This window comes from Coenobita brevimanus, chromosome 111 (genome assembly GCF_032717465.1).
Source record: "Coenobita brevimanus isolate Jiangsu-jjx chromosome 111, ASM3271746v2, whole genome shotgun sequence".
Lineage (NCBI taxonomy): Eukaryota > Metazoa > Arthropoda > Malacostraca > Decapoda > Coenobitidae > Coenobita > Coenobita brevimanus.
Window position 1 is genome coordinate 527,221 of NC_137064.1, and position 28,000 is coordinate 555,220.

The following is a 28,000-nucleotide window of genomic DNA, read 5'->3' on the forward strand; positions in this document are numbered from 1 at the left end:
AAACTGATAGACAGAGAGAGAGAGAGAGGGGGGGGGGTCTAATCCATATGGCACGTCAGATCAGCAACTCAGCTTTAAGAAGTTCCTCGCTGAGCCTATTATGTCAGTCAGCTCATGTCAGATTATTGTCAGCACCTCAGTCTTCTCATGTCAGTCACTTCGATCAGTCAGCTTCATGCCAGTCATTTCATTTGTTCTCATGTCAGCTTATTGTCAGTCACCTCCATCAGTTATCGCATTATCAGTCATTTCAGTGGGTCATTTCGCCAGATCAGTAGTGAATCATACGTTAGCATTGTCAGCTCTCATGTCAGTTCAGTCAGATAGGTCTCATGTCAGCTCAGTGTGTCAGCCAAAGGGATATATTAGCTTTAAAGTCATTTCAGTAGACACATCACTTCACGTCAGCTTTACATGTCAGTCACTTCAACATGTCGGCAATCTCAGGTTAGCTTAGTGCTCCTCTCTCTCTCTCTCTCTCTCTCTCTCACTTCTTCAATACCAAACCTAATTTTAACACCACATGCTTGCCTCCACCCGTTTCTTCCTTCCTTCCTTCCTTCCATTTATCCATCCATCTGTCATTCCTTCATTCCATCATTCATTCATTCCATCTTCCTTCCTTCATCCCTTTTCTTCTCTTCGATCCAGCTTTTTTTTTTTTAACCTTCTTTTTCTTCTTCTTTCCCTCTTCTTTCTATTTTTTCTTTTTCTTATTCTCCGTATTCTCCCTCCTCCTCCTCCTCGCTCTCTTTTTCCCTCCCCTGTTTCCTCCTTCTCTCCTCCCTTTTCCTTATCTCCCTCTACTCGTCCCCTGTTTTTTCCTCCACTATGTATTCTCCCCCACCTTTCATGGTTCAGATTTTCTCCTTCCCTCTCTTTCTTACCTACCTTTCATGTTACTACCTCTCTCTCTCTCTCTCTCTATCTATCTCTCTCTCGTCAAGACACGAAAAATGCGCCCAAGTTCGATCCCCCAAGAAGATCCGAGACACATTATTTTTTTAGTGGGCTCCAAAACCAATAGTCATATTTATGTATTTATTTATATATTTATTTTTATATTTAAGAGTCAGGAAAGGTTTGCCTCGCTTTCTTCCTTCCCAACTTCCTTCCTTCCTTCCTTATTTCCTGCCTTTCTTTCTTCCTCCCTCCCTTGTTTCCTTCCTTCCTTCCTTCCTTCCTTCCATCCTTCCTTCCTTCCTTCCTTCCTTCCTGTCTTATTTCCTGCCTCCTTTTCTTCCTTCCTTCCTTCTTTTCTTATTTCCTGCCTCCATTTCTTCCTTCCTTCCTTCCTGCCATCCTTTCGTTTTTCCTTCCGTTCTTCCTTTATCCCGCGTGCCTGCCTGCCTCCCTGCCCTGTTAATTTCTTTTCCTTTTTCTTACTCTTCCCCCCTTTCCTCTTCCTCCCGTATCCCTTCCGTGCTCACTTTATATTTATAATTCTCCCTCCCCCTTTTTTCATACCCTCTTCCCTTTCTTTCCACGAGACAATAAAATCATCAGATGGTAGATAGAATTAAAAAAAAAAAGAGAGAGAGAGAGTCCATTGGGATTCGACCTCTGCCGGCAAATAAGCGGAGGCTGAAAAATGTGCCTGTTTACGAGATTAGTTAGTAAATTGTTTTAATGGAGCGACTATGAGTGAATTATTTGCCACGCCACGACAATGTTTTCACGGGTGTTTGAGAGAGAGAGAGAGAGAGAGAGAGAGAGAGAGAACGTTAAATTATTTCTCACGTCCACTACAATATTATAACTTGTTGAATTGTACATGTGTGTGTGTGTGTGTGTGTGTGTGTGTGTGTGTGTGTGTGTGTGAGAGAGAGAGAGAGAGAGAGAGAGAGAGAGAGATTTTATTTCCCACATCCACTGCAATACTTTAACTTGTTGAATAGCATGTGTGTGGGTGTGGGTGTAAGAGAGAGAGAGAGAGAGAGAGAGAGAGAGATTTTATTTCCCACGTCTACTGCAATATTTTAACTTGTTGAATTGCATGTGTGTGTGTGTGTGTGTGTGTGTGTGTGTGTGTGTGTGTGTGTGTGTGTGTGTGTGTGTGTGTGAGAGAGAGAGAGAGAGAGAATGTTTACCCTTTAGATGAATTAGTATTATTTTTCCTGAATTAACACACCACACAGGTACAGTCCTAAACAAAGCATACCTGTGTTGGAGAGGTGGCAGCTTTACAGCAATACTTCGTCTGTTTCAACCTGGCAAAAATCCTTAACCCCCTCTCGCTCAGTTGATGGCCACGTGTAGTCAGAGTGTAGGGTTGATTTGACTAGCAACCAAGGAGACTTAACGCAATCCTAGTATAATAAAGAACTTAGATACAACCCTCATTGCCCCATTGATAACTAGAGGCTTGAATTAATATGAATAAAATCGTATGGTGGTGGAAAAACTAAGATAAAAAAACGCTCGAAAATAATTATGCATCTCAATAGTTTGGTCATCTGGAGAGGATGGAGGGTGAAAGACTGACGAAGAGAGTGTATGTGAGTGAGGTGGAGGGGGGAAGAGGGAGGGGGAGGCCGAGGATGAGATGGAGGGATGGGGTGGAGAGGTATATGAGAGAGGGGGGTGTGAGTTGGGACAGGGCGACTTGGAGGCGATTTGTTTGTGGCCACCCCAAACGGGATTGAGGCGTCTGGCAGTAGATAGATAGAATAGTTAAGGACTCCAAAAATGACCCTGAGAATTATACATTTTCTTAAATTATGCATCCGTAACTCTGACTAGAATTATACACTGGCTAGAATTAGAGACCTAGAATTATATACTGCCTAAATTTATACACTACCTAAATTGATACACTACCTAAAATTATACACTGCTTAAAATTATATACTGCCTGGAATTATACACTGACTAAAATTATACAGTGCCTAAAATTATACAATGCCTATAATTAAACACTGCCTAGGATTATCTATCTATCTATCTATTGCCAGACGCCTCAATCCCGTTTGGGGTGGCCACAAACAAATCGCCTCCAAGTCGCCCTGTCCCCCGCCATTTCACTACCCTGCTCCCAACTTACACCCCCCTCTCTCATATACCTCTCCACCCCATCCCTCCATCTCATCCTCGGTCTCCCCCTCCCTCTTCCACCCTCCACCTCACTCACATACACTCTCTTCGTCAGTCTTTCACCCTCCATCCTCTCCACATGGCCAAACCACCTCAGTGTGTTCCTCACAACGCTTCCTATCACATCCACATCAACACCACAACGCTCCTTTATATCCTCATTCGTCAGCCTGTCTCTCCACGTGACTCCACAAGCTCCTCTTAAATAACTCATTTCCACTGCTCTCACTCTTGACTTGTGTCCTTCCAACAACGTCCAAGCTTCACTTCCGTACGTTAGAGTTGGTATCACAATACTGTCATGTAGTAACTTTTTTACTTCCATGCTCACTTCCCTGTTTCTTATCACTGCTTTCAAGGAACCAGCAACCTTTCTTCCCTGCTGTACCCTTTCAAGCACTTCACCCTCCAAACCTCCATCCTTACTCATCACACTACCCAAATACTTAAACGTACTCACATTTTCCAATTCCTCACCATCCAACCTCGCTATACATTCACTGACTTCACCTCTCTCAAAGACCATCACTTTACTCTTCCCTACATTCACCTTTAGGTTCCGTTTCTTACACACTCTCTCAAACTCATCCACCAAGCCTTGCAGCTCCCCTTCATCTTCACTCAACAACACAGTATCATCTGCAAACAACAGTACAGGAGTTTCCAAACACTATCCTCTCTCACCAGGGCCACTCCAACATCCACTACCCTACCTTGTACCTCTTTTATTACCCCATCCATGTACAGATTGAACAACCATGGAGACATGACACATCCCTGTTTCAAACCAACTTTCAAAGAGAAAATTCACTTAGTTCACCATCCACACGCACTGCAGCCTTAGCACCATCATACATACTCTTCACAGCATTCAACAACTTCCCATCTACTCCATATATTCTTAACACTTTCCACAATCCTTGTCTATCCACCCTGTCATATGCTTTCTCCAAATCCATGAAAGCCGCATACAACTTCTTTCCCTTCTCTAGAAACTTTTCCACTAAAGATCTAAGAATGAATATCTGATCTACACAACCTCTTCCCTTCCTAAAGCCTCCCTGTTCTTCTCCAACTAATTTCTCTGTTCTTTCTCTAACTCTGTCTATAAGTATCCTACCATACACTTTTCCTATTATACTAAGAAGACAAATGCCCCTGTGATTACCACACACTTCTTTTTCCCCTTTTCCTTTGTACAAGGGAATAATTATACCTGACTTCCAATCCTCCGGGACTCTACCTTCCTCCCAGGCCAATCTGCACATCTTCCACATCCATTCTACTACCATCTCTCCCCCATGCTTCAGCATCTCACCACACACTCCATCAATTCCTGGGGCTTTCCCCGATTTAACTTTCTTCATTGCTTCCACAACCTCTATCCTACTGCCCAAAATTATACACTGCCTAAAATTATACAATGCCTAAAATTATACACTGCCTAGGATTATACAATGCCTAAAATTATACACTGCCTAGAATTATACGGTGCCTAAAATTATAGCGTCTAAAATTATACAGTGCCTAGAAATATACACTGCCTAAAACTATGCACTGCCTAAAACTATACACTGCCTAAAATTATACAATGCCTAAAATTATACAGTGGTGATTGGACTGGCGTCTGTGGAGTTAATATACGCTTCACACTAGGCATTAGCTGGTGCGGGAGGAAGAGCGGGAGACCGAGGACGAGGTGGAAAGAGGGAGTGAAGGAATAATTGAGAGAGAGAGAGAGAGAAGGGAGGGAGGGAGAGATTTGCTGTCGTAAGGTCGGTGTTCTTACTACATGTATAGCATTCTCTCTCTCTCTCTCTCTCTCTCTCTCTCTCCTGATGCAGTGCTCCTCTTCCAGTCCACTTGCCTGATCTCTTTTCATCCGCTTAGCATTTTATCGCAGCTGTTCGATCGTACCTTCCTCAAACACACACACACACACACACACACACACACACACACACACACACACACACACACACACACACACACACACACACACACACACACACACACACACACACACACACACACACACACACACACACAAGATGGTCAGGTTGGAGGGTATATTTGACTAGTAACCAAGGAGATTCATTCCTGCCTCAAAACTAAGGCTCATCGAATATCATGGAACCACGGCTTGGTATTCAGGACATTATACTGGCCCAGTTCTGAGAGAGAGAGAGAGAGAGAGAGAGATCAGGGCACCTCAGCTTGTGGGGTTGAGAGAGGGGGGGGACGAAGGCGATAATCTCACAGCCACCATAAAGCATTTCATCATCATCATCATCGTCGTCATCATCATCACTACCACAGCCACCGGGCATCATCATCATCATCATCATCAATCATCATCATCATTACCACCACCACCATCACCAGTCATCATCATCATCATCATCAGCCTGAGAAAGTCCACTGCAGGACGAAGGCATGACTCTTTCTCCACTTTGAGCTGTTGACTGTCAACCTGTTCCGTCCAATCCCAGCAGATCGAATTTCACGTCCCCATCTGTCTGCTCTTCCTCTCTCTCCATCTCTGAATTATTCTCTTACCTTGATTACCTGTCCGTCAGTTTTTCCACGAAGGACGCGACCTTTCCACACCCATTTATTTATATATTTATTTTTATTGTTATTTCATCCGCCTTTATTCTGGTCCCTTATCCAGGAAACTCATTTTTATCTCCTCATAGAACAAATAATTTATAAGTGCCAGGCAATGAACTTTCTAATTCTCTGAAACTGCTGTTACTTTGTTCATGACTTAAACTATTTTCATTGTTGAGTAAGTGCTGAAACAAGCAAGAAGCGTAACAAACAGACAGTTATAAAAAACACAGACGAACAGGCAGAAATAACACACACACACACACACACACACACACACACACACACACACACACACACACACACACACACACACAATATCTGACCGTCAGAGAAACAGACTGTCAAAAAAGTATGTATTGTATGTATCCTGACACGAGCCGATGGATGGGGAAATAAAAATGGTTCTCAAATACACAGCCTAATGCAAAAAGTAAATAAAGCTATCTCACACGTAGAAACTAATAAAAAAAAATAACATTGAGAAGAAAGAGAGAATCATACAAACACCCTCCCTCTCCATATTGTAACTGGATTTATAAGCAATTTAGGGGGCAAATGGAGAGAGAGAGAGAGAGAGAGAGAGAGAGAGAGACTCATACTGGCTCCATCTTGTACCTGGATTTATAAGCAATCTTGGGAGGAGAAAGGTTGATTGTGTGTCTGATGAGGGGCCTGACTGTGTGCACCTGTGAGATATGAAGGTTCTCTCTCTCTCTCTCTCTCTCTCTCTCTCTCTCTCTCTCTCTCTCTCTCTTTCTGCCCTGTGACCTTGACCTTCATTTTCAAAATCGATTTACTTTATCCTGCCTTACCTTCATCCTTTCCTCCAAGTTTGGTGCAAATTGGTTTAGTAGTATTTTGAGTTGATCTTGCCCTGTTACCTTGACCTTTGACCCATTATTCTCAAAACAGATTCAGTTAATTCTTGGCTTTCCCCTCTATCAAGCTTGTTCCTAATCAGATAAATATATTGTAGTTAAGTGAGCGAACTTTTGGCGTTGCCTTGTGACGTTTTTCCTTTGACTTTTCGTTCTCAAAATACCTTCAGCCTCTTCTGACCCTCAACCCTTACACCAAGTTTGGTTTAAGTTGAATTAAGCTGTTTGAATTGACCTTTGCTTTGACCTTTTTCCGCCAAAATTTGACCACTTGTTCCTTTGGTGGTCCTCAGTCATATTTCCAAATTGGGTACTGTTCCATCCAATAGTTCTTCCATAATCTTGCGAACAGACAGACAGAAGGACAGACATACCCAACCAAGTGAATGACCCGCTTACGCTGCGGTTACAGTTAAAATAATCATTTATGTAAGTAAAAAGTAAATAGGCAAAATACATAAGCAGTTTAATACAAGCATAATGAAGACACAGGTTGGAAATATTGATTGCACAAATAACAGAGCTACTTAAACACACAGTACCAGGTATATAAGTAACATATATATACAGTATATAGTAAATACAGGTAATATGCAGGTAAGTAAATAAACAATCCCATAAATAAGTAAGGAAAAGAAAAAATTCACATACCGAAATAAACACACACAGTTCCTAGTTCGTCGCGTGTTTATGGGTGCTGTTGGTAGGCCGGGGATTAGGAGCAGCAGGACACGGAAACAGAGGTGAGGAGGAAGGGAGGTAGGAGGGAGGCTGGGTGATGGGAGGAAGGAAGGGAGGGAAGAGAGGGAAGTAGTGGAGAGAAAGAGGAGGAAAGGAAGAATTGGGGAGGCTTAGAGGGAGGTAAAAAGAGAAGTCTTGGAGAGGCGAGAATGAGGAGGTAAGGAGTGGGGCGACAGGAACGGAGGAGGAAGGGAAGAAGTGGAGTGGCATTGTGCTGGAGGACTGAGTAGGGAAGAGGTAAGGCGTGGGAAGGAGGGAGGGGAGGAAGTAGGCTAAGGGGAGACAGGAAGAAAAGAAGGAAAGAGGGGAAATAGGGAAAGAGGATGAAGGGAAGGAGAGACAGAAGAAAGGGAGGAGGAAAAGGGGGAAATGGGAAGAGAAGGGAGAAGAAAGGTACGAAGTGGTAGGGAAGAAGGAGGAGGTGAAGGGAATGGGGATGGGTAGGCAAGTTGGTGGAAGAGACAGGGAAAAGGGGAAGATAGCAAGGGACGGGAAGAGAAAGGGGGGAAAGGGAGGAAAGAAAGAGGGAAACGAGATGCAGAAAGGGAGAATATAACAGGGAGAGAATATGACAAGGATAGCACGGCAGTAAGGACGCACGGCAAATGACAGACATGGAACTAAAGCCTTGAGTTACGAGGTCCTATATCAGGAGAAAGAGAGAGAGAGAGAGAGAGAGAGAGAGAGAGAGAGAGAGAGAGAGAGAGAGAGAGTTACCTTGGTCATGGTGGTGATGATGATGGTGATGAAAATGATGATGATAACGTTTTGATAATGAGTGATAAAGGTTATGTTAATGATAATGATGGAAGATAATGCTACAGCTGCTTATGATGATACTGATTATTATTATTACTATTATTATTATTATTATTATTATTATTATTATTATCTTCCCTCAGGGTGAACCAAGAATGGGGCAGCCCGCGGTTCATCGCCTACTATAATTTCCCCCATAAGAGCGACGCAGACACGGGTGACCTACAAAGAGGGGGTAGTAGATTGGAGTACACAGGTGGGTGAATTTATCTATGTATCTGTCTGTCTATCTATCTCTATCTATCTATCAGTCTATCTCTCGATTTATCTCTGTCTGTCTGTGTATCTGTATCTATATATAAAATGTACATATGTATTTCTCCTGCTTCAGTACTTCTTTATTATTGCTATGATCGTCTGTGTAATCTGTATCTTAGCAACTCTCTCTCTCTCTCTCTCTCTCTCTCTCTCTCTCTCTCTCTCTCTCTCTCACACACACACACACACACACACACACACACACACACACACACACACACACACACACACACACACACACAGGTGGGCTCTCTGGTCTCTCTCTGCCTCCTCTTACGTCTTGACAGCCTCTCTCTCAACCCGCCTTAGTCTCTTTTATCACATTCAGCCTTGTATTTTTTATCCCTACTACTGAGGGTAAACTAAACAAAGATACTTAGAATAAAAAATGCCTAAGTACCCCATTACACCACAAAATATCACACACACACACACACACACACACACACACACACACACACACACACACACACACACACACACACACACACACACACACACACACACACACACACACACACACACACACCACATCCCAGACACATTCCTTCACACACTCTACCACAAATTACCACACTTTTATACACACCATCAAACCCTCAGACACACACCCCATCACATACAATCACACCCCACCGCACCCTGTCAGTCCCCACCGCGCGCCGCCTTACGCACTTCACCACACCTTCACACCCTAACACATCCTTTTACATTCTTCCACACCCCAGCTCTGCCTTTACCTCTGACACGTCTTCATTCACCCTCACACAGCATAACACACTCTTTTATTCATTTACACCCTACCACATCTTACCACACACCCTACCACACCCTTACCACACACCGTCCCACTCACCCTACCACACACCCTACCACACCCTTACCACACACCCTCCCACTTACCCTACCACACACCCTACCACACTCTGCTACACCCATCCCTGCTTGTGACACGTCGTAATGAAGCTCAGCGGGGCGCCACTGAACTCAGCATTTTTTACCACATCGTTATTTACTTTTTGATCTCTCTCTCTCTCTCTCTCTCTCTCTCTCTCTCTCTCGTGCTCGCAACGCTACTTAGATTTTCTTCAACAACTTACGTTTTTCTTACGAGATAGATAAATACATGAATAAATAGATAGATAAAGATAGATAGATAGATAGATAGATAGATAAGAGACAGGCAGACAGACAGACAGACAGAGGGAGAGAGAGAAGGTTAAGCTGAATGGAACTGCCCTAAAGGTTACCATCAATAAACTAGTACGAATCCAAGACGTGTGTGTGTGTGTGTGTGTGTGTGTGTGTGTGTGTGCGCGCGCGCGCCCATAAATATAGGTCATGTTTATTTTTCTCTAGCTTGAGGCGCACACACACACACACACACACACACACACACACACACACACACACACACACACACAACAAAGAAGAAGCACGTAGAAAAACCATCAACCAATTTAGTGTCCTTTGTCCATCCTTAGGAAAAAAAAAAAAAGAGGAAGGGGGGGGGTCAGGATGATGATAATAATGTTGATGATGGTGTTTGTGGTAATGATGATGATGATGATGATTGTGCTGCTACTGCTGCTGCTGCTGATGATGATGATGAGTGTAGTAGTGGCGATTTGATGTGTTAATGAAGACAGTGATGAAGTTGATGATTATGTGTGTGATAATAATGATGATGTTTGTGGCAACTATGGTGTTGATGATGATGATGATTTCTATCTTTTTCTTTTTCTTTTTTTTTTGTGTGTGTATCAGAGTGTGACTGGGTGTACGAGGACGTGAAGTGTAGTCGTTCTGGGTGTACCTTGACGTCTCCTGGGTACCCCGGGCTGTACCCCGCCCCTGCCCGATGCCGCTACCTTCTCGTCATGTCCAGTCCCGATACCAAGGGCTCCCTGACCTTCACCACCCTGGACCTACACCCTCAGTAAGTTGGCTCTATCTACCTCTTTACCTATCGCATTCTGTCACCATAGCACTGTATCTACCTATTTCTGTAACCATGTCACTGTATTTACCCTGTTGTTTTCTTACGACTGATAAGGATGATTTTCTGTTCTTTATTTTCATTGTATATACTGTAACGTACCAGTCTGAATGTCATCAGTACTTTTGATCGCGTTTGCAGTTTACATGAGTCACATCATTTCCATCCGCTAATTATATCTCTCACTATATCTATCTCGCTATCTGTCTATCTGTCCATCTGTGTAATATAATTGGAATGGAAGATTTTTACCTGTATGGAAAGTATGTTTATTGAGAATACAATCATTTCGACCCGACTTGGATTCTCCTCCTGTGAATACAAGTTTTCAATTGCGATGATTTTCACGCCACAGTAAAATCGACACATTTATCTGTTTGCATGTCTGTGTATTAATTCATCAACTGGTGCTGGAGAGGGAAGCCTGCACGTGGTAGAACTGATGCATTCGTCTGTCAACTCTCTCCCCATCCCCCGAAAGGAGGATGGTGGACCGTGGGAATCTGACCTCAGCCTGTAGTCCGCCGGGTTCGCGACCAGATGAGCCTGGGGCGATAACAACAATGCATCAACCCATCTGCAAACCATAATTTAGTCAGCAAATTAAAAAAAAAAAAAAGAATTAGTAGTAGTAGTGGTAGTAGCTGCAACAGTAGTAGTAGTAGTAGTAATAGTAGTAGTAGTAGCAGCAACAGTAGTAGTAGTAGTAATAGTAGTAGTAGTAGTAGTAGCAGCAACAGTAGTAGTAGTAGTAGCAGTAGTAGTAGAAGAAGAAAAAGAAGAGAGTGACTGCGTTGTAAGGTAAAGGGTTAATGTGACTACGCCTGACCCCACAAAAAGCCAATCCATAATACAGAGCTCAAGTCTGCAAAGCCACAAAGGAGCTTAAGCCAGGTAAAGCCTGCTTTCTGACCGAAATAATGACGCAAAAACAGATAAATCACAGGAAAATATTACAAACCTGGGCCGGAAATACAGGATAGAATAAAGGGAGTTGAAAAATTTTGTTAAGTGTTCCTCGAGTTTTTTTTTTTTGTGTTCATCTGTTTGAGACCGTCTTATATATATGATAATCGTGCTGTGTACAGGCGATTTATTTTAGATTTCAGGAGATTGGGGATTTAGATTAGTAGTTTCTAAGCTGGGAAGGGCTTGAGGAGGATACAAGGGGTGTGAGAAAATGTGAAGAACTAAAAAGCTCTCGAGAAAGCGCGTACCCCCGGCGACGTCAGTATAATTTATGATCCCACCATCTTATCTACTCAGCTCTTCCTTGGCCCACCACCCACCTGTCCACCAGAATTCATTGAAATTCGATAACAACGTTTTCAAATATACGTTTTCAAATATGATTTACACAGACAAAACCAACAAACAGACTCGGGTGAATGCATAACCTCCGTCCAGCATCGTTAGCGGAGGTGAAATTATATGGCTCGTGCATCCTTCCTTCAGTCTGGGTCATGCTTTTTTTTTTTTTTAACTATCTCCAGACGATTTGGCTAAGCACAGGGGAGACTTAAGCAGCTGGAGAAGACAGGTATAACCTTGAGAAATCAGGTTCTTCAGTAAATCACCTTCTTATATAGTATCGCTCGTTGTTATTAGTGCTACGGTTAGAGTTAGAGAGCTGGTCAGAGTTTTCTTTCTCTCTCTCTTTCTTTCTTTCTAGGGCTACCAGGGGCCAAGTAAGTGTGAAAGAGGTAGAGATAATAGTGTGGAAAAGTCGTCATCGTACTGAAGAGGTAGTATCTGGAAGCTGTGGTCAAGGCGGTGAGAGGATGAGAAGGAAAGTGACGTGGTGGAAAGAGGGATAATCTGTGGGTAATAGGAGAGAGAGAGAGACAGGGAGAGAGAAAGAGAGAGAGAGAGAGAGAGCAATTAGTGACAAAGAGTGGAAAGAGAGACAGGGTGAAAAGCGAAATACATAGTTAAAGATACAAAGAGAAATGGAATGTGAGAAATGAAGAGAGAGGGAGAGAAATGAAGGGGACGAGGGAGATTGAATGTGTGAGAGAAATGTGAAGAGTGAGGGAGGAGAGAAAGAGAATGAATGAAAGGTATGAAGAAAGAGAGAGAGAGAGAGAGAGATGCTTACCCCTCAGACCATAATCTGATTTGTCACTGAAACCGAGGTCGAAGTGCTGTGTGTGTGTGTGTGTGTGTGTGTGTGTGTGTGTGTGTGTGTGTGAGAGAGAGAGAGAGGGGGGGGGAAAGGGGGGTCCTGAAACCCTTATTACCCTGTACTAAAATAAATCACTCCTCAGACAGATTATAAGGGAATATTAAACTATTATTTAATACCAGTCTAACAAAACATTCATTACGTAATCCCACGCTTTTGTTAATTGCTTTTGTTAATTGCCTCTGACCACCATTAATCACTAGAGTACTCTGACCAATAACAAGAAGCTAATGACCACGTAATTAATATGGATTGCTGTGGTACTCATTTACGTAATCTGACGCTGTTGGTAATTGCTTTTCAACACACTCATGCTCCTATGACTCACTATCAGGCTCTTATGACTCACTCTCAGGCTCCTATGACTCACTCTTGGCTAAATATAAAGAACTAATGGCAGTTCTGTGGCGGAATATGGCAGTACTATGGCTTGACATCAGTGGCATTTCTTCGTGACTAGCGCCATATCCTAGTGCCAGTCTGTCACTACACCTGAGTATTCAAGACGGAGAGATGACAATTTTAGGCCAAGTTAGAGTGAAAAGAGTATAACAGAGTCCAGCATTAAAAATGGAGAGATGGCAATTTGAGACCAAAGGAATGAAAGAAGTAGAGAAGGTAATAATATTCACGTAATTAATATGGGGTAACTGGCTGGTCATTATGGAATCCTACTCTGTTGTTAATTGCTTCCGAACTCTATAAATTTGACTTGAATCTCAAATTAATTGCCTTCCAGTAATTGCCATTCCCAACAACACCAGGAAATGTAATCACTCACCGTCTATATTGAGTACGGGATGGGGTATTTATATCGGACACAATCGTAATAGCTGTAACCGGAAGCATTCTTGGCACAGCTATAGGAGGTGACGATCTCCATCCACTCACATGATGTAGTGCTACCTACTTTTTCCTTTACCTTTTTAATTATTTTTTTTTCTGTGTCGGCCTTCCTCTCGTCCTATTTCTCCTGCCCTTGCATTCACTTTTTATTCCTCATATTTCCTCTATAGCTTGCTGTACACTAATGGACGAACCTAATGATTTCCTTAACCCATGAAACCATTGACAACACTGTTTGGTACCACATAACCAAGTAACTGGGTTATATGGAGCCTGCTATGGTGCTCTTGTTAACTGGTTGGAGAAACGTAAATGCGGCGTCCATCCGGGAACCAAACCCCCGCGCGTCGCCACAGACAGGGGCTGTCTGCACAGGACGGTTGCATACCTGCCGTTTGAGGGTTTACTTGCCCAGACAGACCGGGGTTACTCAGCAAAACCAACAACAACTCAGCTGAATAAAATCGTCTGGTGATATTCCAGTTACCCTTCTGAGGTTCCGGTTACTCACTGGGTGCATCAAATCGTCTGGTACTGTGTAATATTGAGGCTCCTGTAACTCAATTGCTGAATAAAATCGTCTTGTGACCCAAATAATCCTTCAGTCCCTCCACCTCCACTTCATACCATGCCCAGTCTTCCTCTCCTTCTTCCTTCAAATCCCTCCTTACCTCCTTTCCTTTCTTCCTCCTATTTCTCTTTCTCCTCCTCCTCCTCGTCATCATCATTGCCTGTCTCTAACGTTTCCTCTTTTCTCCCGCCTTATCCCCTTTCTTTATCGTATTATTATTATTGTTATGATGATGATGATGATGATGATTATTATTATTATCATTATCATCATCATCAGTCTCTCTCTCTCTCTCTCTCTCTCTCTCTCTCTCTCTCTCTCTCTCTCTCTCTCTCTCTCTCTCTCTCTCTCTCTCTCTCCAGGTAATTGAGGTAGAGAGGGGGTGTGTGGGGAGGTCTGTGGAGTGTTTGTGTAGAGATGTTTTTCTTCTTGTTAAAGAGACGTTGGCTACGGTCTTGATGTTGCCGAGAGAGAGAGAGAGCGAGAGAGAGAGAGAGAGAGAGAGAGAGAGAGAGAGAGAATGTGTGTGTGTGTGTGTATCCCTGTGTGCTTGCGAGTATGCATGTGCCCTTACGTGTATGTTCGCTTGTTTGTGTGTGTGTGTGTGTGTGTGTCAGTAATTATATTCACGTACCAATAAAAACTCCAGCAAACCAATAAAACACGCCTACAAACACCTCCCCACCAGTACCCCCCACGGCCACACCCAAACTAAAAGCCTTCTCCAATGTGGCTTTCGGCGGTGACACGTTTCCGGCCCGGCTGAGTGACGGACTGACACGGCAGCCGAAATAACTTAAACGCCGTGTGATGAAATTCCCACGCAGGAGTTTTGTTAGCTGCAGGATTCGTGTTTTTTATATTTCGGATTTTTCCTCTCTCTCTCTCTCTCTCTCTCTCTCTCTCTCTCTCTCACACACACACACACACACACACACACACACACACACACACACACACACACACACACACACACACACACACACACACACACACGTCCTAGATCCAATGGTCATCACTCCCAGGGTTGCTTATCACTGTTCATTCTACTTCCGGTGGCTCGTATTTTCAATTCGTGGCACCTTTTCTTTGGCGACTCAGTTTGCGTATTGTCCCTTCCTGTGTGATAGTGACGTTTTGTGGTGCTGGAGAGGGATGCCTTCACGTGGTGGCACTGATATAACCGGGCAGATCCTTTGTCCTATCATACAAACTTCCCTCAACTCCCTCCCTGTCCTCTGAGTGGAGGGTGGCGGACTGCAGGAGAAAGACACCAGCAACGTGAGAGACCTGTTAGCACTTTTTCCTTAGCGATTTATTTTTCTTAACACAGAAATTCTCGTGTTTAAGATCCACAGCATATATTGAAAAAAAAAAATCGACGTAGAATGCATCATTAACACATAGGATATTAACATGCTTTAGGGAAAATAGATCGCAGAAGAAGAGGTGCTACGAAGCTCCCTCGGCCAGTGGAAGGATGGGACGAGATGATGATGATGATGATAAAAATAATGATAATGATAATATAGCCAATAATTATGATTTTATTTACAGGAGATGTTCGACAGACTTCGTGGCGATTACTGAAAATTATAATGAAAATAACAACAACAGCAATAGTAATAATAATAATAGTAATAATAATAATCATAATAATAATCATAATAATAATAATTTTTCTCTACAGGCGGTGCTCTACAGATTTCGTGGCAGTGTATGCTGGCACCTCCACTTCGTCTCCACTTATCGATTCCCTATGTGGAGACCAGGCCAGACCCATCCACTTTACCGGGCCTAGTGTGCTGGTGGACTTCAGGTGAGAGAGAGAGAGAGAGAGAGAGAGAGAGAGAGAGAGAGAGAGAGAGAGAGAGAGAGAGAGAGACGAGGGGGGGAAATACGTGTACAGTACGCTTAACAGGTCTTTGTGTGCTACTTGACTTTAGGTGTGTGTGTGTGTGTGTGTGTGTGTGTGTGTGTGTGTGTGTGTGTGAGAGAGAGAGAGAGAGGGAGGGTGGAGGGAATACGTGTACACTTAACAGGTCTTTGTGTGCTACCTGACTGGGTAAGAGAGAGAGAGAGAGAGAGAGAGAGGTGGGGGGAATAGGTCAGAGAAAGACGGACGGGAACGCGGAATAGCAATGGGGTAGAGAAAGAGATGGTTTTTAAAGTAAAGAAACTAGAAATTGGAAGTAGGATGGGAAGTATTGTTAGTATTCTGATGATGATGATAATGATAAGGATGATGATGATGGTGATGATGATGATGGAAGCAAGAGGAAAGATTTGAAGAATGAGGACAAATGGAAGGTGTGAAATATCAGTGGGAAATTGAGTAATGATGATGATGATGATGATGATAGCTAAGAATATATGTCAAAGCATGAAGGAAAACACGATAATCAAGACCGAAAAGAGAGAAAAATAGTTGAAATTAAATGCAGTGGTATACGATTCCTCTGCCAGTCAGCTTTCCTTTACAGATTTTGTCCATTACCCCAGTGCTTAGAGGGCTTGACAAAACACACACACACACACACACACACACACACACACACACACACACACACACACACACACACACACACACACACACACACACACACACACACACACACACACACACACACACACACACACACACACATTTACCACTGAAGTTAACTCACATGTCACTCTGCATTAACACTCACAGCCGATTAATTTTACTACCAACTCCATAATCTTGTGAGAATCAAGAAGGGAATTTAAGTACCTCGGTGAAGCACTATCTGACCGTGAACCCAGTGGACTGCAGGCCAAAGCTCCCCTTCTTCTGCAGTCCACCATTCTGCTTTTGGGAGATAAGGAGGAGATTGAGGGATCTTTGTATACCAGGGCAGCTTCACCGCCCAGTCTTGTCGGTGCCACCACTTGAAGGTGTCCCTCTCTGGCACCGAAATACTGTAATAATAAAAGTAGGGTGTAAAGAAAGTGGAAAATAAACTTGCTCGGGGAAGGAAAGTGGACAGTGGTGCTCTGAAGGCCTTGATACGAAAGAGTTATAAGTGTGAAGGTATGTAGTGGATTGAATGAAGATGTGCTCAAATCACACTAACTTGGCCTAAAATTGCCGTCTCTCCTTGTATGATGAGTTATAGCAATAACAGTAGATTATGATGCTAGTCACGAAGAGGTGTTATAGTATGGACGTAAAACCTTAGTATTGACTTTTTCTGCCACGAAGCCCAGAGAAATATATTGCAAAAGGACGAAAACCTGGGCCAAGTTAAGGTGAAATAACTAAGTGCTTGAAATGAGGGTGTAGTAATTTGGTGTGGCATGAGAAAGCCAGGTGAGAAGAGTGGATGTGGAATTATTGTGGATTATGTGTGTGGAGTGGGTAGAGTGGATAGGGTAAGAAATATTGTGATGGTGAAGATATGGAGTAGGAAAATCTGTGGATAATAGGATGGAAGAGAAAGTGCTGATGTGATAAGGTGATATGCAGAGAATGGATGTTGTAGTAGTAGAAGTAGCAATAGTAGTAGTAGTAGCAGTAATAATAATAGTAGTAGTAGTAGTAATAGTAGTCGTAGTAGTAGTAGTTGTAGTAGTTAATGTTGTAGCATGGATTGAGGTAAGCTTCAGAAACAAGAAAGTGTGCAAGTAGGAGCATTGTCGATAGCACGCCCAGTGAAATGATTTCTTTTCAATAACATGTACATTATTTCAGTCGGTTAGGGCATTGTGTGTGTGTGTGTGTGTGTGTGTAGTTAATAGGCATAAATAATCAAGCCACTCCAGATCATATTCAAGAGGAAGAATGTTACTTATAAAAATCTTGATGTTCTACCTTAAGTACAATCGTGTAATTAAGAGAAAATTGATTACCTTTATTACCATATAGTTAATAGGGGAGATTGATTATCTTAGCATTCCTCTTGTCGTCGATAAACACTGATTCAACCCCCCTTCTTGCCTCACCAGCTCAGGCCCCCGCGTCCCGCTCTACAAATACAGTGGATTCCTGGCCCAAGTTACCTTCACGGGGGTGGCTGGTGTCCCCTCCCTCCCCCCCTCCACACCTCCCCCTCCACGCTCCCCCTCCCACACTGACCCTGGAGGGGGAAGGGGAGGGGGGGATTGTGATAGGGTCTTCAGGAGCAATGTGACGCGGGAGGGAATATTTGACACCTCCGCCATCGCCCCTGGGAGGAGGACCTGTTGCCTTAGGTTCATAGGGCTCGAGGACGAGGTGGTTCAAGTGTCACTCTTCAAGTACAACCTCGGGTGGGTATTGAATGGGTTCTATGGGAGATGTGGGGAATTATTATTCTAATTACTTATTTATTTGTTATGATGATAGTAATATTAATAATAATAGTTGTTATTATTATTATTATTTTTTTTAAATCTTATTATTATAATTATCATTATTAGCAGTAGTAATAGTAGCAGTAGTATGCAGTATTGTAGTCCATGAAAATCCCACAAATGCAATAATATATAGATATATAACTAGATAGATACACAGATTGGTAAATAAACGCATAGTGATAGATAGATAGGTAGATATAACGTGTATGTACAAAAATTAAATCCTAAAACCCATATTATTGAGTTCAGAACATAATACTCGACCCAAAAGCCCTCCCTAATCACCCTATAATTACCAGCACTGAATAATTAACACCAGATAATTATATACATATGTTTTAGCGGTATTATGGTGGCCAGAAATATATGAGTATGGGTCCCATGTATCCTGTTTTCATCCATGGCCAGTCTTGGGTATTTTATTTTATTTTATTCAGGCTTCGTAACACCTCTTCTTCAGCGATTTGTTCTCCTCATTACGCCTCTGTATTCTGTTGTATGCTGTTGATCCGACGTATTCCTAAAAATGCATGAATTACATAAAATAGAATATTATCATCATCATCATCGTCATTATCATCATCATCATCATCATTATCACCGTGCTAGATACACTTCTTGGTACAAAATAAGTTAACAGATCATCATGAAAACGCTGTAATTAACCTGTAACACCTGTATTACATAATTACACACATTCCCTTGCATAATTACAGCCGTCAGAATAGTCTAACTGTCGGGTACAAATTTCCTAATACAGAGAGTCGCCTTAATCCTGTAAGAAGTGGACACAAACAAATCGCCTCCACTTTACCCTGTCCTTTGCCATTTGGTTCCCTTCCACCAGTTCACACGCCCCTCTCTTATTATATCTGTCAACTCTATCCCTCCATCTCGTCCTCGGTCGCCCTTTCCTCGGGTCCTCCTCCAACTCACACACTCCCTCTCGTACATCTCTCAGCTCTGTCCCACTATCGTATCCTTGGTCTCCCCTTCTTCCACTTCCTCTCGATCTCGCACACCACTCTCTCATATCTTCTCTTCACTCTGTCCCTCCATCTCATCCTTGGTCTTCCCTTCCTCCCCTCCCCCTCCATCTCACACCCCCTGTCTCGAATATCTTTCCACTGAATATCTTTCCACTCCATCCCTCCATCTCATCCTTGGTCTAACCCCCTCCTCCTCCCCTCCACCTCACAACCCCTCTGTCATATAATACACATCCTTCCGCGTCATCCCTTCATCTCATCTTTCATTTCCCCCTCCTCTTCTCCCCCTCCACCACACTTACATACACTCTTCTAGTCAGTCTCTCATTTAACATCTGCACATTTTTTATAATTCTGAAGTCAGTATTAGAATGTACTCTTATCTAGACTTGGGTGCTGGAAATGAACGCCTTCATGTGGTGGCACTAATATAACTGTACGGTGGCTCTGCCCGGTTATACAAACGTCCCTCAACTCCCCGTCTCCCCAGAAGGAGAATAGTGCGGGATGCGGGAGAGGGTTGCTTCAGTCTTCAGTCCAATAGCTTCACGTTCAGATGAGCCTGGGATTGCAACTAACACTATTACTATCTAAACTTCTCCCAGTTTTTTGTAATGTTGCAGCTTATTTCACGTAGCTCAGTGGCACAGCAAGACAACACTGTGGCTCTACATTTCGAGTGCCTAAATACATCACAGGTGTCATTAATGTTTTAGTATAATGTGGTCAAAGTCCCAGTGATACATTTATATTTCAGAATGTAAAGTGTGGTTAGTGGCGCCATGATTATTGTTGTTGATCTATCTTTATCCATCTATCTAACTTTATCCAACAGTATTTATTAATTTATTTATATTTTATTACAACAGAAAGCTAGAACTGTACATAACGTATCAAATATTTGCCTTGCGAAATTTAGCAAATAGCATAAATGCTCATTATGAAACTGTCTTTCACCCGAGTAAGGATAATTTGGGGGACATTGTACATCAGGCCAGAGAGCTCTATAATAACCACGTGCAAAATACCAGCGCGGCAAAGCTCTATAATTAAGTGGAAGAGTCAGGAGTTATATACCCCTGGCCTGTAAATCCATATCCAAGTCCAGTAAATTAACATCATCACCACGACGCCACAACAACATCATTATTCATCATTTCACTACAAGCACCTCTTTACATCTTATTGTTGCTATTTCCAGGGTGCTTTATTCACTGGAGAGGCTTTGATACCTGTAAGGATTAGATGTTACATGACACATTCAGTGGCAGGAGACCTTTCTTGCTTTGAATAAAATGGACTGCAAGTAGTAGTAGTAGTAGTAGCAGTAGTAATAGTAGTAGTGGTAGTAGTAGTTGTTGTTGTAGCACTAAGTTCATCTGAAACGTGATCCCAGTGGACTGCAAGCCGAAACTTCCTTTCTGCAGTCCACCATCTTCCTGTCAGGGGATTGAGAGGGAATTAAGGGACCTTTGTATAACTAGGCCACGGAGCCACCCAGTTACATCAGTGACACCACGTGAAGAGTCCCTCTCGACTGGAGCTAAAATGAATAAACCATCCTCTTGTCACGTTAACTTGTCCCAGATTTTCGTCCTTCTGCAGCTTATTTCTCGTCGCACAGTGGCTAAAAAAGACATTACTTCTGTTCTGTATTCTATCCATTGCACTTCTTCATGACTAGCATCTTATTCTAGTCCTAAGCTTTTAACTCAGCACTCAAGATGGGGAGATGACAGTTTTAGGCCATGTTAGAGTAAAACGAGTACGGAAAATATTGTTACCTACAGGAAGGAAGAATAGAGGAAGACGTGATGGAAGTGAAGGGGTTAAATCTGTATGCAAAACACCGCCTTGGCCACAACAACATGACCATTAATATAAAAGCATAGATCCACACACGCCCTCGTAATGCACGTCACCACACCACACCACACCACACCACACCACACCGCACCATTCACCCCTAGCCCTCCCTGCACCACATCACATCAGCCCTCTCACCCCCACCCACACCCCACTCACTCCTCCCGAGTTACTCACCCCGCATAATATATTTCCCCTAATGTTGGGTAGAGATGCAAATTGCCTCGAGAAGTTTATCTGGTCTAAAATTTTACTCCGCTGGTGCTTACGTGGTGGGTGGTTGGGTGGGTATTGGATTTCCTTGGACTCTGAGAGATGCTATAGTGCGTTTACTCTAACCTGGCACACATCTGTAACCCTCCCTCGGCTTAGTTGATGGCCAAGTGTAATCAGATTGCTAGGTGTCTCAATCCAGCACAGGGAATAAACACGCTACGACATACTTCACACTTAGCTTTCTTCCTCCGTAGGGGCCACAACTGCCAATCCGACGCTTCCATATATGACGGCCTTAGCGACGACGACGGCGACAACCTCCTTCGGCGTCTGTGCGGGCCCCTGAGCCGAGAGCCGAGGGATTCAACGGGCCGCTTCCTCCAGCAAGAGTTCTTCCTCTCCTCAGCCAACGCCATGGAGATCCGGCTCACCCTTGGACCCTCCACCAACTACCTCAATCAGTTTCTGGTGGGCGGGTTCCACTTCCATAACTGTAAGTGTGTGTGTGTGTGTGTGTGTGTGTGTGTGTGTGTGTGTGTGTGTGTGTGTGTGTGTGTGTGAAGTAGGGTTAATTTAAAGTGTGTTTAATTATGTTAGGTTGGGTTGGATTGGGTTAAGTGAGATATTGTTGAATTGGGTTGGGTTCGGTTAGGTTAGACTGAGTTTATTTGGGTTAGGCTGAGTCAGGTTTCGTTGGGTTGGGTTAGATCAGAGTAGGCTAGGTTAGGGAAGGTTGGGTTGGGTTGGATTAATTTGTGTTAGGCTAGGTTAGGTTAGGCTATGATATGTCAGGCTGAAAAATGGTTAGGTGACGGAGTTACGATACATTAAGTTATGCATTTTCCTTTATCTCCACTCTCTCGTCTGTCGGCATTTTCCCTCCTAAATCTCTCACCCTAAACTTGACACTCTCATCTCCAAACTTCCCTGATAAGAGTGAGAAGGCTTGATCAAAACTTCACTGATCCATTCTTATTCGCTGTTGTTGTTGTTGTTGTTGTTGTTGTTGTTGTTGTTCCATTACCTTACCTCCTTGCATTCTTCTTTCTAAGTGTCTTCCTCTCTCTCTTTCCACCTAAGCTTCGCACTCGTTCTGTCAGATTTTCTTTCAGTAGTTTACCCCTGCTTTTGTGTGTGTGTGTGTGTGTGTGTGTGTGAGAGAGAGAGAGAGAGAGAGTCTTTAGGTAGCAAAATTAAATACAAAATACATCCTCGGTCTGAAGAGCGAGAATAATAACTTGGAACTTCACAGATCAATCCCTTTTTATTTATTATTGTTGGTGGGGACGTCCATCATCCACTCACTTCATGTAGTGCTGGCTTAAGGTGACTCTGAGTGACAAGCCAGATGACTTCACTTATCCCAGCAGGCCGTTTACTGCGTTGGGTGGTAACCATATAACCAGAGGGACGCCTGGGGGTCTAGTTGGTTAAGGCGTGAACCAGAAGAATTTAGGGTTCGCATTCTAAGAGGGATTGGAGCCTTCGTAATACCTCTTCCTAAGCAATTTATTCTACATATTACCCCTCGTTATCCCTTAGCATGTTACCGTTGCCAACTCTGTCGATAGTAAAGCAATGTTGAGGTGTTACGTGCAGTGTAAACCGCTTAGGAAGAGGTGTTGCGAAGCCTCCGATACCACTTAGAACACGTCCTAGGGTTGGTTGCGGTTTCTTGCTCACATAATGCCACTCAGGGATTATCGACTGGTCATATTCGCCTTCATAATCTGAACTAAGTAGCCTAGCCTTGGACTCCTACGCTCCTGATGGTTTTCTCTCTCTCTCTCTCTCTCTCTCTCTCTCTCTCTCTCTCTCTCTCTCTCTCTCTCTCAAATCCGCATCATTACTTCTAGCTCCCTCCTCTCTCATTCTCGTAACTCTTTCTTTATATCGCTCCTTCCTTTCATCCTCCCCTCTCTTTTTTCTCTTGTTTATTCCTCTCATCTCATCTCTCTTCTTTCCCTCCTATTGCCTGTTTCCTTCGTTCTCTTCATCGTCTGCATTTCCTTACATCTTTTCCTTTTCTCCTTACAACATCTCCCTCTCTCGTCTTCCCTTCCTCCTTCTTTTCCTCGTACTTCGCCTCCTTCTCCTTCTTCCCATTTTTCTCCTCCTCCTCCTCTTTCGTCATTTTTGCTTATTCCCTTCCTTTTTCTCTATATTTTTCTTCCCTCTGCCTGCCTCCTCCCGTCTCTTCATTTTATCCTTTTTTTTTGTTCATATTTTTCTTCTTCTTCCCTCTCTTCATTATCCCACTGTTTGCTTCTTGTCTTCCTTTCATTTCCCTTTCCATCCTTCTTTCCTTTCTTCATTATTTTCCTCTCTTGCCCTCCCTTCTTTCTTGTTTATTCTTTTCCTTTTCATCTTCACCTTTTCCTTCTTCCTGTGTATTTCTTCATTTCTCTTCAATAATTTCCTTCATTATTCTTTTTTTTTTTGTTATTTTACATTCCTTTCCTCATGTCTAGTTTCTCTTTTCTCCTCAACATTTCCTCGCATTTTCTTATTGTCTTATTTTCGTCGTCGTCTTTTTTCTTGTATTTCCTTAGCTTTCTTCAGCATTTCCTTTGTTTTTCCTATTCTGTCTTAGTTCCCCCTTTTATTGCCTCCCTACCCTCTCCTCAGTCTTGTCTTATGCTACGGGCCAAAGAATCTCTCTCTCTCTCTCTCTCTCTCTCTCTCTCTCTCTCTCTCTCCTATATGTTCCGTGTTTTAAAGCTGCGTTCATTATATTTTCTGTTTTATTGACTGGACTTCTCTTTTGCATTCCTTCCCTCTATTCCCTTTTAAGTCTCTCTCTCCACTTCCTCCCATCCTATTGTGTGTGTGTGTGTGTGTGTGTGTGTGTGTGTGTGTGTGTGTGTGTGTGTGTTTATTTTTCCATATTTGCCTCGTTGTTGTTTTCTCTCTAGTGTTTCTTCTCATCACGTGTCTTTAATCTTCCGTCTATATATCCCATCATAACTCCTTTTTTTAGTGTTTATATCGAGAGAGAGAGAGAGAGAGAGAGACTCATTGTAGTGAAGGATTAATTAAGGCTGCTTTTAACCCTCCAAAATGAGAAGCTTATCTTGAGCTGAAGAAAACCGTCTGTAGATAGCAGAGTCTATCTATCTACCTATCCTTGTCTCTCTGTCTAGCTGTTTATCTATCAATCTATCTAATGTGGTAAAATTCTCAAGATGAAGCAGGTAAAAGATCCACACCTGTCTCTATCGATTCATTTTTCTCTCATATAAGTATATATTCTGATTCTCTTATTCCTCTCTTATTTTTCTTAGTTTTTCAGTCGTGTCATCTATAGTGGCAGGAATACGTATTTTTTCTTCTGCCTATCCATCTTCTTCAAGTCTTCCTCTCCTCTCCTCTCCTCTCCTCCTCATTCTCTTTTCATATATTCGTATTTTTATTCTCGATGTTATTTTTCTTGCCATCTATTTGCTTCGTGCGTTTTCCTAAATTTTCTTATGTGTCTTTTATTGATAGGGTTTGTATATTATATCCTACAAATCTTTTATATTATTTCCCATATTTCCCACTGTTCGTTCCTTTTAGACCATCTTAGTCTTACTCTATTTCCTTTCTTCCCCATTTGCTTTCCCTCGTTTCACCATTTGTTTTATATTCATACCATTATTTCCTCTTCTTTTCTTCATTCTTCCTTTATCTCACTCTCTCCTCTCTCTTCCTTCCCACTGATTTCCTTTTTCTTTTAATTGTTTTACTTTTTGATTCTATATATTCATGTTTTTTTTTTTTTTTTAAAGACTCTCACTCCTCTCTCTTCCGCCCCATTGTTGTTTTTTGTCTTGTTTTTTTTTTTATTAGTCCATGTTTACCTCGTGTGTGTGTGTGTGTGTGTGTGTGTGTGTGTGTGTGTGTGTGTGTGTGTGTGTGTGTGTGTGTGTGTTTTTAGCTTCTCTCAGTTGTCTGATTTGCTCTAATATTTTTTTATACCCCTTTTCTCCTTATAGTTCTCTGTTTCCTTCTCCGTCATTCATCATTTCCTCGATTCATACATTCTCCCCTTTTCATTCTTCTCATTCTCTTATCTTCATGTCTTCCTACAATCTCATCTCTCTCTATCTCTTTTATTCTCCCTTTATTGCTGTCTCCCTGCGTGCTCTTCCTTTCTTTCCCCTTTTTCCTTCTTTCCGCCTCTTCCTTCTTCCTCCCGTCTCCTTCTTTGTCCTTCATCACCCTCTCTTTTATTGCTATCTCCTTGCATCATCCTTACTTCTTTCTGCTTCCTCCTTCTTACTGTTTCTGCTTTTTGCTCTGTGCCTTTGCCATCTGCTTCTGCTCAGTTCTCTCTCTCTCTCTCTCTCTCTCTCTCTCTCTCTCTCTCTCCCCTTCTTCCTATCTTCCCTCATCCTCATCTCCCTTCTACCCTCCTGTCCTCTTTATCCTTCTCCTTCCTCCCTCTTTCTCTTCCTTAGTCCTACTCTTCACTGATTCTCACCTATTTCCTCTTTCCTCTTCTTTATCGTTTTCTCACCTTGCCTCCTCACTCCTTCCTCCTCTTCCTCTTTCTGCATCCTGTTCTTACTTATGACTTCCCTTTCTCCTCCTCTCCATCACCGTTCATTTTCCTCCTCCTCCTCTTCCTTCGCCTTTCGTTTCGTTTCCTTTCCTTTCATATTCATCTCTTTATTCATCTTTACGTCCCCTCTACACCCTCCAGCCTCCCGCGCTGCTCTTCCCTTGCACCTCTCCTCCTCCTCCTTCATCGCTGTCTTTACTGTTTCCTTGTTCTCTGCCCCTGCCGTCTGCTTCCCTTGCCTTGCCCATCACTGCTCGCCTCACTGCCCTTCCCCTGACTTGCCAACCCAGCAGTGTAGTATAGTTCTCTCCCCTCACCTCACTCACTTCAGTCTCTCCAAGCGTGTGTGTGTGTGTGTGTGTGTGTGTGTGTGTGTGGTATCCAGCCAAGGTACTCCATAGCATCATAATACCAGCCCCTCCCAGACTCTCTGGCTCCCCCACTTGCCGTCTCCCATCCACACACTCCTTCCCCTACTCTACGACCCCCGGACTCTTCCACAGCATAAAACCAGGGCACCAAGGACCCCGAACCGATGTGTGCCGTAATGTTCATGTAAGGTATTATTGGCACCAGAAAAACGTGACCCCCAGCATTTGGTCCGGGGCTCAAATTTACCTGATAACACCATTGGCTATTGAGAAAGGTGATTACTATTTTAAGATTACGTATTAAATGTGCTACCTTCTGCCTTTACTCGCCACGTAGCTTTTTACTCTTTTCCTCCTTGTAATCCGTCTGGCTGATATTACTGTTTATTCAGTTAGGTAGAAGGGGGAAGGAAGGGGAGTTAGTTGTTAGGAAGGCAGAGGGAGGGAAGGGGTGAGGGGAAGGGGACATGCGAGGGAGGGGGAGGAGGAAAGTTGTAGAGGTGTGTGAGGAGGATGGGAGGGAAAGCAATATTTTTTTTATTTACCCACTTTGTGAAAAAACTGGTTATTAGACAGGTTGGAGATAAGGACAGAATGTGGTCAAAATAATATGGAGCGTCAAAGCTTAATAAGACGAGATGAGAAACTGGTGATCATCATGCATTTTCAAACAGCGGACAGTTTTACCATGTATATGTAAGTGAGAGATCAGATGTTAGGATAGACATTTTCTAGAACCAATAGTCCCACTAAGTATTACACTACCACACCTATTAGACCACCAAATCCCACACTCCTTTACACTACCACACCTACTACACCCCAATACCACCCACTCCCACACTCCTTTACGCTACCACATCTACTGCACCACCAAACCCCCACACTCCCACACTCCTTTACGCTACCACACCTACTACACCACCAGACCCCGACACACATAAACGTCTTCCCCCCAATCTACAACGCCCACACCCTTTGCTTCCAATCTGCCATCCCCATTCCTCCACAGCAGTTTGTGTGCCTCGATATTCTACGGCACTACAATATATAACGCTAATAACCATTTCCACACGCCCTGGCCTTCCCTCTCCCCACCTCCCACTCTCACACCCCTTCACCCTGCCTCTACAATCCTCAGTTCCTCCATATGGGGAACAAGGAAGTCGATTGATGTATGTGTCGTTATATTCCGCTTCCTTGTTTTAAAAAAAATTACAATACCACTATCTTATACTTCCTGTCTCTTCCACACCATCCCCCCCCCCCCGACCCACACACCTCTACACCCCTGCCGTACACACAACTAATCCCCCACTCCCACACAGTGCCTTAGGAGAACCCCAAGAATCCCTGCACTGTGTGTGATGCGATATTCTCCAAAAGCATCTCATATCATCACACTACAAACCCACTCCCACACTTTAACAGTTCCCCCACTCCCACTCTATAACCCCCACACCTCTCTCCCCCACTCCACACCCCCTGTTTAGCCCTACAACACACCAGGAGGGGACCAAAACCCTCTGCAGTGCGTGTAATGTAATGTTTTTTCTGAGATACCACAGAATCCCACACACCACCACTCCTCCTCTCATCCTACATATCTCCACACCCCTCCCCCTGTCTCTACAGCCTCCCCACACC

At 43.2% G+C, this 28,000-nt stretch overlaps 1 protein-coding gene across 1 annotated transcript in view; it reads left to right on the plus strand.

Moving 5' to 3' along the window:
* Nucleotides 1-28,000, plus strand: part of LOC145417744 (uncharacterized) — a 161,203-nt gene that overhangs the window by 102,619 nt on the left and 30,584 nt on the right. The window contains exons 6-10 of the mRNA XM_080286352.1: nucleotides 8,231-8,343; nucleotides 10,173-10,344; nucleotides 15,697-15,825; nucleotides 17,976-18,278; nucleotides 21,691-21,929. Coding sequence (XP_080142478.1) covers nucleotides 8,231-8,343; nucleotides 10,173-10,344; nucleotides 15,697-15,825; nucleotides 17,976-18,278; nucleotides 21,691-21,929 — 956 coding nt within the window. The remainder of the gene's footprint in view (nucleotides 1-8,230; nucleotides 8,344-10,172; nucleotides 10,345-15,696; nucleotides 15,826-17,975; nucleotides 18,279-21,690; nucleotides 21,930-28,000) is intronic.